Raw genomic sequence first — 12,923 nt, forward strand, 5'->3', positions numbered from 1 at the left:
AGCCATGGCTGGGCTGAAACATCCAACAACAAGAACCAGAATGGGGTGAAAGCAAGCCAGGAAAAGCCACTGTTCCTGCTAGGACATGAGGTGAACTGAATAGGGCTGGCTCAAGGACCCCCTGGTATGCACAAAATCTGGCATTGGGAGAGGTTCTGATGGAGGAGCCTGGGCAACTCCTCTGGCAGGACACAGTCCCTGCAGGTAAGCGCAAGAAGCATGATAGGAAACAGCCCAGAATAGGCCATGGAAAGTTTCCCACTGGCATACATCTGGCATAGGTCAGGGGCAGACCGGGCTGAGTCAGTTCATGTCATACACTGGTAAATCCGAACACCATAACAGAGTGTGGGTCGAGCCGGGACTGGTCGCGACAAAACCAGTGCACACTATGGAACGCTAGGGTGAGGTTGCCTGTACTGGATTTGACTGCAGCACCCAACCAGCATGCGCGAGATCCAGGAAGGGAGGGACAGAGCCGGCAGGGGGATTAAGAGGCTGGTCCCCTCGCCTGACAGCTACTCCCACTGGAGAGCATGGGCTGGGAAGGAAGGGGACAGACCAGACTAAGCAAGGCGGCAACACCTGTGCGCTGCACATGGACTAGATCAGGGAAAAGCCAGGCTGGGCGGATTATTCCTGCTGGTGCAAGCATAAATTAGAGTGGGTGAGGGAGGTTTGGGCCTAGCCACAGCATCAACTGGCAGAAGCTGGCACTGGGGACTAATTCTGTCAAGTCAAATCACAGAACCACCCGAAGAGTGCATAAACTGGGACTGAGAGAGACCTGGGAGGGAAATAGTGGGTTCCCCCCTCTTGGGTCACTACTCCCGCGGAAGAGCATGAAAACTAAGACGGGGGCTGGGGTGGCTAGACAGAGAGGCACTCAACAACATCTGTGAGGGCTGGAGAGTTGAGTTGGTTAGATGGAACTAAGCTTTAATACCCACTGACAAGTACAAGAGCCAAATAGGATGTGGGACAGACTGGACTAGTCTGCTATACATACTGGCAAACCAGGGTAGGGGGCGGGCCTGGTGGGGGTTATTGTGGGTCGCCCCGACTAGGCTGCAGCTCTCACTGGTTGATGCGGGGGCCGAGTGTGTGCTGGGCAGAACCAGGCTGGACTGCAACACCCATTGGTTCCAGTGGAAATCAGGACTGAAAACAGAACCAACCCAGCAATTGAAACCACCAGCTGATCGAGGTGACGGACTGTGCCAGGCCCTGTGCTTGCTAGAACATACAAGAATCTGGTCTGGGAATACCTCAAAGTTTCTTTGGAGATCTCCCCAATCGAACTGCAGGACTCAGAACCCTAGCCAAGAAAAGACAGGACAGAGCAAGTCAATCAACCATCTCAGCTATATGTTGGCAGCGAAATACTGGGCAAATGAAGACTCTGTGATGGACCGTGTCAATCAGTGGACGACCTCATCGAGTGAAACTGGCAGTGATTCATAACTGGAGAACTATTAAAACCATTTGAGCAAGGATCTCAGAGCATGCCCCACATCCGGGACTTGGGGTGGGTGGGAAACTGGGTGGGGCTTCTCCGTCAATACCCCTCTTTACCTCAGATACATGATGGAAACAATATGGACATAATACTATTACCCACTTCCCTATACCCCCTGAGCGTTTTTTTTTTACCATAATTAACTATGTAAATATTGTCAACAAAAATACAATAAAAAAAAAGAATTAGACCATGAACATATCCTGATCAAATATTTAAAATTAGACTATGATCATAGCCTAGTAATGTTTGAAAAGAAAAATGGTTATTTATGCCAAACTTAAAGGATGGCTAGAGATTTATCAGGAGAACGTGGTGGGAAAGGCACTCCAGGAAGGGGCAGCAGCAGAGGGGAAACACAGAGAAATGGGTCAGCACAGTGGTACAGTAGCTTAAGCCTCTGACTGCAGTGCTGGCATCCCATATGGGCAGCAGTTCAAGTCCCAGTTTATGATCTAGCCCCCTGCTTATGCCCTATGAAAGGAACAAAGGATGATTCAAGTCCTTGGGCCCCACTCACAAAGGAGACCCAGAGGAAGCTCCTGGTTCCTAGCTTCTGATCAGTTTAGCTCTGGACATTGCAGCTAGTTAGGAAGTGAACTGGTAGATGGAAAAATCCTTCTCCATCTCTTTGTAAATCTGCGTTTCCAATAAAAATAAATAAATCTGTAAGAAGCACAGAAGAATGAAACTGAGAAACTGGAAAAAAAATTTTATGCTGCATTTCATAACAAAATCTAGCTGATCAGCATCTAAAGACTTGTTCTAGAGATATCAGCCTGTCAATTAGGGCTCCTGCATGTCTGTGAAACAAAATCTCCACTCCATCTGGCTTGGAACAAAAAGTGTTTTGGCTCCCAGAAATGGAAAGTCCCACTTCTGATTGTGTCGATGAGCAGCCCAGTGACTTCTTCAAGAGCCATCTTTGTTCTGTCTCCATCTTCTGTTGTCTCTGCAGAGGTTTTTATACCAAGGCTGGCTCTCCTCCAAGCTGAAGGAGGACTGGCTACAATTGAAATTCCAGATTTCCTTTAGAACATGTTTCTCTTCTTTCATATGTTCCTGACAAAACTACTGAGCATCTCTTGGCAAGGACAGAGCGTGAAGCTTAAGTGGATCAGGGCACATTATGGGAATCCCCATTGTGCCTAGACCAGGTGCAGGAGGAGTGAATGCCGAAGTGAAAGTCAAGATGATGCTTGTGTTGTGCAACTGGATGCAAGGAGTTGCCCTGGGCTGAAATGTGGAATGCTTTTGGAGGAACAGGTGCATCAGATGTTTGAGTCTAGAACTGAGGACAGAGGTTTGAGTTGGACATAGGTTTTGGCACCTTTGGTTTATAGATGACATTTTCTAAAGCACCGTGTTTCTGGGCATCACTGCAGTCATATGTGTGCTCAATTAATGCTTACCATTAGTAGGAGTACCTCACAAAACGGTATTAGCCAGCATTAATAATGATGGTGAATGAAAAAAATCAACAAAAATGTTTTCTGGAAATTATTCAAATATAAGAAGAAACAAAGGGGTTCAAACTGATTTAAATTTTAAAAATACATCTTTTAAAAGCTCTCTTGTCAAGAATGATACCCATTTTGTGAAAGTTGCCAAAATCAAAACAGAGTCACTTTGACAAACTCCAATAAAAAATAAACAAGTAAGGCCAGAGATTATGAAGGAGAGAATCTCATGTGTCCATACCTATTAATAAGAGCTATTTGCACAGCCTGAGCGGTAGCATAGCAAGCTAATTGATTACTCTGCCTTTGACATCAGCATCCTAGATGGGTGCTGGTTAGTGTCCCGCTGCTCCACTTACAATCCAGCTCCCTGAGAAAGCAGTAAAGGATGGTCCAAAGCCTTGGGACCCTGCACTCATGTGGAAGACCCCGAAGAAGCTCCTGGCTCCTGCTTTGGATTGGCTCAGTTCTGGCCATTGTGGCCATTTGGGGAGTGAAGTATCAGATGGAAGACCTTTCTCTCCCATCTCACCTTTTCTCTGTAAATCTCTGCCTTTCCATTGAAAATAAATAAGCCTTTAAAATAAGGTAAGAATAACAAATCAAATCAAATATAAACTGGAAGATCTTTGTGTGCATATGGGTTTGTGTGTTATATATGTGTACACATGGCCTATTGTGTGTATTCATATTGGCTTCCAGGAAAATGAGAGCTCAAATAAAACCATGGAGATTATATAAATAAAATCCAGCTGCCTTTTAGTTCACCAAACTAAATAACCTGATTTCAAAGTTGTTGGTAGGATAACAATGAAGGTGTTGCCTATCTCTAGAAATGCTGTCATACATTTTTGCTCAGGTGTGGTGGCCAGACAGGATTATACTTATCTGATAGAGGTTTAACATTGTAAAAGTTTAAGCACAAGATTTAACATCCTAGAGACTTAAGCAAAAAAAAAAAAAAATTTGAGCGAAGAAAAAATATGTAGAAAAGTGTATGCTGCAGTATCTGTTTCTTCCTAGTGGGCCTGGCAATTTAATTTATAGTTGTTACTTATTTATTTGATTTAAAAAAAGTCCCAGTTTTCATAAGTAATCTATGTATAATTGTTTAAAAAAACAAATAAGTATATGTAGATGGGATTACCAATTATTCCCATAATCTGAATGCTTAGAACATTAACATTAAATTGAATAAATTACATGATTCATTTCCACATAAGCTAAAATACTGAAATATCAATTGCAAAATAGAAATTCATATGCTCTTGGGTTCTTAAACTCTCTGGAAAAGACAATATAGTTGAATTTATTAATAAATATATCTTGTGGGCCAGCGAGACGGAACAGCAAGCTAATCCCCCACCCTGTGGTGCCAGCATCCCTTATGAGTGCTGGTTCATGTCCTGATGCTCCACTTCTAGTTCAGCTCCAGTCTTGTGGCCTGGGAAAACAGTGGAATTTGGCCTGAGTCCTTGGGCTCCTGACCCTTCGTGGAAGACCCAGAAGTTTTTGGTGTCCAGCTTCACATCATCTCGACTCTAGCCATTGCAGCCATTTAGAGAGTGACCCAGTGGATGGAAGACCTCTCCTTTCCTTTCTGTAAAATATACCTTCCAAATAAAAATAGATGTCTAAATAAATAAATAAATAATACTCCACATTATTTTTGTTTGTTTTATGAGAAGGCATATGTTACTAAAAATTATACAGTATTTATTCACGGGTTAGAACTGTGGCACAGCATGTTGAATTACCGCCTGTGATTCTGCCATCCCACTCAGGTGCTCTTTGGAGTCCCATCTCTGCTCCACTGCTGATCCAGTTCTTTGTAGTGCACCTCGGGAAGCGGTGGAAGATGATTCTCCAACATCTGGACTCCTGCCACCCATGTGGGAGTTCTGAAAGGAGTTTCAGGCTCCTGGCTTTGGCCTGGACCAGTCCTGGCCGTTGTGGCCACTTGGGGAGTAAACCGGCACATGGAAGCTCTCTCTACGTAACTCCATCTCAAATAACGAAAAAAAATTTAAATGTACATTTATAAATTGTTGCTTTAAAGTAAAACAAAGATTGTTTTCTTTCTGGATCTTCAATAGAACTTAAGGTGTAAGAGTTAAAAGTTCTAATTAATATAAGTAATACTATATGCAAAGAGTATAATAAGAAAATTAAGATATGTTTTATAATAAAACTCACAAGTACATAAAAATTATGTTTATTGAGAAAAATCTATTCTGTAGAATTCTGTAGAATTGGTAAATACTAAAATGAAAACAGACACGAGACAGCTGAATAGTACCCTATAGCCACTACAAGATGTATAGCAGCCAGTTCTGTGTACAAACAAAAATTGAAGGGTCAATGAAGTCGTCACAGGAGGTGGTTAAGAACTTGCCCTGTTATAACGTATTGATTACTCAATACCATGTCAATTAATTCCATAATGTTGTAAATTGTTGTTGATGTTGTGCTGGGGCTTCTAATCGATTGGGACGATATTCTGCCAGCTCTGCCTTCAGCCCAGAGATGGTCTCCCCAAGTTGTTGAATTTATCTGGACAGTAAGATGCTGGACTCTATGCTTGGTATATGTTTGCAACGAAAGAGTCTCGACTTAATTTGAACTGTAATACTGCAACAAGGTGGAGGAATCCACCACAGGGGGAGGGCCCGGGGAGGAGATGGGGGAATCCCAGAGCCTATAAAACTGTGTCACATAATGCAACGTAATAAGAAATTTTTTTAAAGATTTATTTTTATTGGAAAGTCAAATATACAGAGAGGAGGAGAGGTAGAGAGGATCTTCCATCCTCTGGTTCACTCCTCAAGTGACTACAATGGCCTGAGCTAAGCTGATCTGAAGCCAGGAGCCAGGAAACTCTTGGGTCTCCCACGCGGGTGCAGGGTCTCAAGGCTTTGGGCTGTCCTCTGTTGCTTTCCCCGGCTGCAAGCAGGGAGCTGGATGGGAAGTGGGGCTGCCAGGATTAGAACCAGCGACCATATGGGATCCCAGCGTGGGGACTTTAGCTGCTAGGCTACCATGACATGCCCATAATTAAATGTTTTTTTAAAAGAATTATTTTAAAATGTAAACTTAGGAAAAAATTAAAACAAGGCAGAAAGGAGTCAGCAGAAGAGAGATGTAAAGGAAGTTACATTATGAAGTTGTAGTTTTGACATGGAAGTTGTAAAAATTTTAAAGGGAATTTCTTTGTATGAAAAAGCATTTTTTTAGATTTATTTATGCTGGAATGCAGATAAAACAGAGAGAGAGAGAATATTCATGTGCCGTTTCACGCCACAAATGGCAACAGCAACCAAGTGTGGGCCAAGCCATAGCCAGAAGCCAGGAACACCATCATCGAGTGGATTGCAGGGTCACCAAAACCTGAGCTATTATCTACTGCTTTCTCAGACACATTAGCAGGGACCTGGATCAGAAGCAGAGCAGATGGGACCTGACACTCACTGTAGGATGTTGATTTCAAAAGAGGCAGTTTAACCCGCTATGCCATGCCAGCCCCTACATTATTCTGTAAGATGCTGTATGCTTATAACCTTGGACACGCATTTTTTTCTATGTCTCATTAAATTCAAGTATCTTTTTTATCAGGCTTTACTTCCAGGTTATGTAACTTTGTTTTCACTAAGGACACGAAATCGTGTCATAGGAAGTTTTTCTTTATCTGTTGGTGATATTTTTGGTTTTGTGCTGTTTAGTTAGGTTTTTGTTTACTAGAAAAATTGAGCCTTGAAAGAGTTAAAGCTTCTTTGTTAATACCTATTTGTTAAGTCTTTTAATTACCACTTGATTAAAAGAATGACTTATTGATCTGTAATTCTATTTCAATGAGTTTTAGAATTTTAATACCTCTTCTTTATACTGTATTTAAATAAACATGTTCTTGGTGCAAATGAACCAAATATTTTTTGAAAAGTATTCAAGCTGACAGGTCGTGGTGACATGATGAGTCATGATTGCTGTCTTACAATACTGAGTGCAAGAGAACATAAATGCCTTTGTTGATTGCTGGACTCTCATCAAGCTTTACTCATGGCTCTTCCTTTTGTCATCCACTGTTTTGAATTTCCTTTAACAGCGTTTGCAATGATGGAAAATACTCTGACAAAGTACTCTTCTTAAGTTTCAGATAAATGCAAGTAAACACCTTCAAAACTCTAAAGAAGAACATGATGGATTCAGCAAACTGCTAATGAAGGTGAGACTGAATGAGCAGCTTGAAGTTTGTGGAGTCGACTGCCTTTTATTTCAAACAGTGTGGGTTATATATATATTTTGCTTCTCGATTTGAGAAACTTTTTTCTTTAACTAAACATCATTCATGGTGATTCAGTGTGATCTGTTTTTGTAAATAGGTGTGGAAGCGTTTACTTGTTTCTACTTGATTGTTCCAACATTCAAAAACTGTGCTTTTTTATCTTTTGTTATGGCTATGTGTTTTTGCATAATTTCAATAAGTTTCTATTCCTTTTTGTAACAGTTTACAAATGAAAACATTGGCATATTGGGAAAGTAGGCGTACAGTACCTGACTTCCAATGAGTGAAGACCGCCTTACAGGCTGTGAGTATCACTGTCACTTCCCAGAAGGAGCTCCAAGATTAGCCCTCACAGGTGTGAGCTAAGATCTGCCTGGTTTGGGTCTCCTGCCTCCAGAAATTTCTAAATCAGACAACGGTATAGTAAATTGCTTTACTTGCTGCACTAATGTAAAATGGTGGAGCCAAATCTGGGAAAAAATTAAATTCACTTGCAAAATTAGTTTTTCTTTAATTATATTTGGTAAAACTCAGTATGCCAGTAGAGATAAAGAAATTGTGTCAAAAGAAACACACTAGGGCCTGGCGCAGTAGCCTAGCGGCTAAAGTCCTCGCCTTGCACACCCCAGGATCCCATACGGCTGCCAGTTTTAATCCTGATGGGCCCTGCTTCCCATCCAGCTCCCTGCTTGTGGCCTGGGAAAGCAGTTGAGGACGGCCCAAAGCCTTGAGACCCTGTACCCACGTGGGAGACCCAAAAGAGTTTCCTGGCTCCTAGTGTTGTTGTATTGGCTCAACTCAGGACATTGTGGTCGCTTGGGGATTGAATCAGTGAACAAAAGATCTTTTTCTCTGTCTCTCCTCCTCTCTGTATATCTGATTTTCCAATGAAAATAAATAAATCATAAAAAAGAAAGAAACACACTAATAGATACTAATAGATTACGACTCTGGTCATTGTTTGGGAGTTTTTCATTTGATACCTGTTGACTAGACAACATGCCAAATTCTTCGAAGTTCTCCTAGTCTATTTTTTTTTCTCATGGAATTGATAAAAACAAGAAATTCTCTTTCCTAAATCCTTATTTATGTCAATTTCAAGGGACAAGCCTTGATGCATGGGCCATATAGGGTGCACCAAACTTTCCAATGCTGTAGGCAGAGGCATTTAAAATGCAAACCAAGAGGAGAATTGACATTAAAACAAGTCTGTATACCATAATGAGACCTTTACCTGTCAGGGTTGGGCCACTTCCCTATGGCAGTTCCAGAAGTTGTGGCCTAGCAAAACTAGACACTGTACATTTACATAAACATACAAATGGAAATTCATAAGCATAATGTATGTCTCATATAATTTCCTTGAGTCCAATTTATTGTGGTGTAATTTATATGCTGTAGAATTCACCCCCTTTGAGTGTATAATTAATAGTTGTGTCACCATCAGCACAATCTGACACAGACCATTTCTATCACAATGTAGGTATATTTTAATCAATCCTTCCACTAATGTAGTGATGCATGACAAAACAAGTTAAACATTTCAACACCATATATGCATTTCTCAACCAGGCTTTATTTATGGATCCCCAGACTATGTAAGACTCTGAGGATGCAGGGATGAACGTAACACTCTACTCATAATTTACAATCAGGCAGGAAGACAGAAACTGAGTAAGAAGTTACAGAGGCGGCAAACGTAATGGATTGCTGTTGTGGCATGGAATAGGGATCCAACCTGACCAGTGGGAGGGATGGGGCATCTTATGTACATAAATGTGCAAATATTTCATGTGAGCATGTGTATGTGTGTGCATCAGTGTGTGTTGTTGTGCATGTGTGTGCAAGGTTGTATCTTTGCATCATTTAATGTGAGTATATAGCTGCCTGTATGTAGGTATGTGTGTGTGTGTGCATGGGTTTGCAAATATAGACTTGAATGGTGTTGTGCAGGTTTGCATGTGTTTGTGGGCACTGAAATACTACATGTAGGCAGAAGTCTAGGCAATGATTTACCATGCTCCTATGTTGTGCTAGAGTCTTGCTGGGGTCCTGGGAACAGACTTGAGAGTCAGCCCCTGTTCTCAAGGCACTGGCCAGATTGTACTCCTGTGTCATCCTCCTGAATGAAGCGGCTAGCCCTGCTTTTCCTCCTCTCTCCCAATTCCTAGCCCTGCCATTCTAGAGTGGAGCCATCTAGCAGAACTTTCCGTAATGAAAGTGTGTTATGCCCTGTCCAGAACATTTACCCATATTGTGTGACTCATTACATGCAGTGTTGCTTATGAACCTGAGAAACTAAATTTTTTGCCAAGTTCCAATTTGATTTAGGCGTCGGGAGCCCCTCTGACTAGTCACCCACTTATGAGGCATAGGGTGTCTACAGGGAGCCCTGCTGGATATGTATTTCCCCTACAGCCTAGCTTGAGTTGTAGATTAACAAGTACAGTTTCTCACACCCCATGCCTCCATGTGAGGAACAGGAATCTGGGATCTGTTTTACCTCTTTGTGTGTAATAAATTGTCTCTTCCATCCTCTGTGTAGGCTGGAGGTACAGCATTTCCATAACACTGAGTGGAAGAACAGCGCCTGGTCAGATCAAAATCGCCTTGTTCGGAAGTAAAGGAAGCCCTCGCCAGTACAATGTCTTCAGGTAAGCACTATTTGCAGAATTCATTTCCTATCTTTAATCTAATGATTCGCACGACCTTGAAACCACACACTTAACCTGCTATTGCCTGCTTTATATTGATGGTTTTAAAGTTATTTAAATGAATTGCAGAATTCTGCCAGTGAGTTTATTTTTCTGTGTTACATACCCAGGTATTTGGCTCTTTCTCTTCCAACAGAACAGATTGAAAAAAAAACACATCTGCTCTTATCCCATGGACCCTGTTTTCCGATTAGCACAATAACACTTGATTGCTTTGTTAAATCAAGTGGCTAAATTATTACTGCACAAATGATGAATTTCCCAAACAATAATATAAAAGAATTATATCATTTTATGCAATAAAGTTTCGAGTAGAAACTCATTAGGTTTGAAAAACAAAGCTTAAATCATAGTTTGGGAGTTGCCAGCACATAGGTGACTTCCATGTCTCTATCATCCACTTGAGGATTAAGTTGGAAAAGTAATCTCAACCATCCAAGGTAGAGAAAAGCAGCACAGCTTTCTAGAATCCTGAGAACTTGTCTCCAGGAAGAGGGTTTCTTTCTTTGTTTCAGGGGGATCATCCAACCAGGCTCCACCCATTCTATGGAGTTTGACACAGAGCTTGATGTTGGAACAACTGAGAAAGTCAAGTTTCTTTGGAATAACTACGTGGTAAACCCAACCTTCCCCAGAGTGGGTGCAGCCAAGATCACTGTGCAAAAGGGAGAAGACGGGACAGTGTATGTATCTTGGCTGATTTGGGTCAGAGGATATGTATGTTTCTGTTGGGTAAACTGTACATGAGTTCTCAGCATAGCCTATGGTGATACAGAATATGTGGCCTGACCTTCAAAGGAAAAAAAACAAAAACAAAAAATTGGAATAAATAAGAAAGAGAAACAAGGAACTCATTCCTGAAAGTCCAAGGTCAGAACTATGCGCTAGAGAGTAGAGTGGACCAATAACATCTCAGAATAATTTTAGGAAAAGATAGAAAATGTGAGCTAGCACAAGAGGGCACTGAGGTGGCTTATGGAATCTGAATCCTCCTGGTGGCCTCTCTTGATCTGTTTCTGAACCAGCACAGGGCCTTGAGCAGGGCAAGCTGAGCCTACAGGAAAGTGGAAAGAACCAGAAGGCAATAGAGCTCAGGCATGGCTGAAGTGACCTGGTGGGAAAGAATCTGGGCTCTCAGCCACTGTGTTTAGGGTTAGGTGGGGCTCCTGGCCTCAGAGTCTGGGGAGTGATACTTGCTTGGTTGGCAGAGTAGCAGAGAGGCTGCGCCAAGACACAGCCGTGAGTCACCAGGCTGGAGGCTCTGTAAGGTTCTCCTCCCTACGAGGCAGGAATGGCAGGGCTGGAGGCCCAAATAAGACCCCTTACTGCCATGTCTCCTGTGGAGGACACCATACCTCTAAAATCAGCTCCATGAGGACCCTTTAGGAGTACCCTGAAGTCTGGATCCAGCAACTGAGTGGTTAAGAAAAAATCACAAGTTGATACTATTGGGTTCTTGAAAATAAGAGAAGTTACCAGGAAATGAATTCCCACAGGTAGCCCATATAAGACCAAGCCATCCATGGCTAGCACCTGCTGGGTATTTCGAGGAAAACAGATTTTCTTGAAACACACATGCTTGAGGCCATCTTTGAGGTCCTGAGCCCAACAGCTATGCCTGAAGCCTCCAGTGAAAGGACAGTAGTTGGAAGGGACAGGGCATGTAACGGTGTGGGACAGGCAAGGGGCTGCTGGAGGCTGGACCCTAACACTGAGCTCAAGGTACAAAGGAATGTGTCTGGGGTCTTGATGCCAGGTTAGGGCCATCAGGGAAGATGAATGAAACACAAAAGAAGTGGTAGGAGTGGAGATGTGAAGATAAATGAGGAACTAGGACAAGTTCTGGAGCCCAAAAGTAGTGAGGCTCAAGGAAAGTCTGGTTATCCAGTCGCCAGCTTAACAACGCCTTACAAATACCTCTTTTGTTAATTGCAAAGCTTTTTCACATCTAATGTGGTGGGGTATTCCATAGAGCACCCTCTTCTACAAATAAAGGTATCAGTGCTGAAAGTCTTTAGGTAAACAGCCCCGTGCTGTGGCTAGAAGATGGGTGGGTACACTCAGGGACAGAGCCAGTTCTCCCAACTCCAGATCCAAACCACAAGGTCAAGGAAGCTTTGACTCTTAACCCTACCACAGAAAGGTCAGGCCAGGCAGAGCTCAGTGGATCAGCTAAAACTCAGTCCAGTAGCTCCTGTAACATTCAGTGGGGTCTCCTGTGGGGCTGCAGGAAGAAGGTCCACCTGTGAACCAACCACCTGTCCTCTAAGGCTGCCCTGCACCTAGGAGTAGCACCCTCAGGATCCCCCAGTCGTGTTGGACATAGGACCAGGTGACAGGGCCCCAGCCAGAGCAACAGCATCTTGTCCTGGGGCCCATGTGAGAACCCTCAGACTGGAAGCTACAACTGCACAGCCTTCCTTGTTCCTTTTGAGTTGTAACTGAGAAGTTACATTTTTCTTACCAACTCACAAGGCCATGGCTTTCCTAAGAAGGCTCAGACCCTTAGAGAGCCCCGCTTGTGTCCTCAGGTACAACTTCTGCAGTGAGGAAGTCGTGAAAGAAGATGTCCTGCTGACCCTCATGCCCTGTGTATCTCCAGGCGCTCTGTGATTTCCCTGTTTACATCAATAAAACCCACCCTGCATTCTATCTGCTGCCACCATCTGTATCTGGCATCAACTGCCATCTGGGGAAAGGGAGGACACTGGGGAATGGATCATTCAAGAACTCCAGGAGCATTTGCCTCTGTTTGGGTTTCCTGCCATTGAGTTCCCATCATGCCCCATTCTCTATCCCCAGCTCAATGAAGCCTCTTACCCAAGAAAGAGTGATTCTCAACGGAACCTGAGTGTGAGGGTCCAGCCCCATCAGCTCCCTTGGTCCTGCCCCTCATGTTCTAGTGCAGTAGCAGGTGTCGACTGCTGACACTGAGTGGACAGCAGCCCCAT

At 43.0% G+C, this 12,923-nt stretch overlaps 1 protein-coding gene across 1 annotated transcript in view; it reads left to right on the forward strand.

Annotated features, from left to right (window-relative positions):
• Nucleotides 1-12,623, forward strand: part of LOC101516567 (pancreatic triacylglycerol lipase-like) — a 29,250-nt gene extending 16,627 nt beyond the window's left edge. The window contains exons 10-12 of the mRNA XM_058671456.1: nucleotides 9,804-9,912; nucleotides 10,488-10,655; nucleotides 12,504-12,623. Of these exons, the coding sequence (XP_058527439.1) occupies nucleotides 9,804-9,912; nucleotides 10,488-10,655; nucleotides 12,504-12,585 (359 nt within the window). The 3' untranslated portion in view covers nucleotides 12,586-12,623. The remainder of the gene's footprint in view (nucleotides 1-9,803; nucleotides 9,913-10,487; nucleotides 10,656-12,503) is intronic.
• The last annotated feature ends 300 nt before the right edge of the window (nucleotides 12,624-12,923 follow it).

Source organism: Ochotona princeps, chromosome 13 (genome assembly GCF_030435755.1).
Source record: "Ochotona princeps isolate mOchPri1 chromosome 13, mOchPri1.hap1, whole genome shotgun sequence".
NCBI lineage: Eukaryota > Metazoa > Chordata > Mammalia > Lagomorpha > Ochotonidae > Ochotona > Ochotona princeps.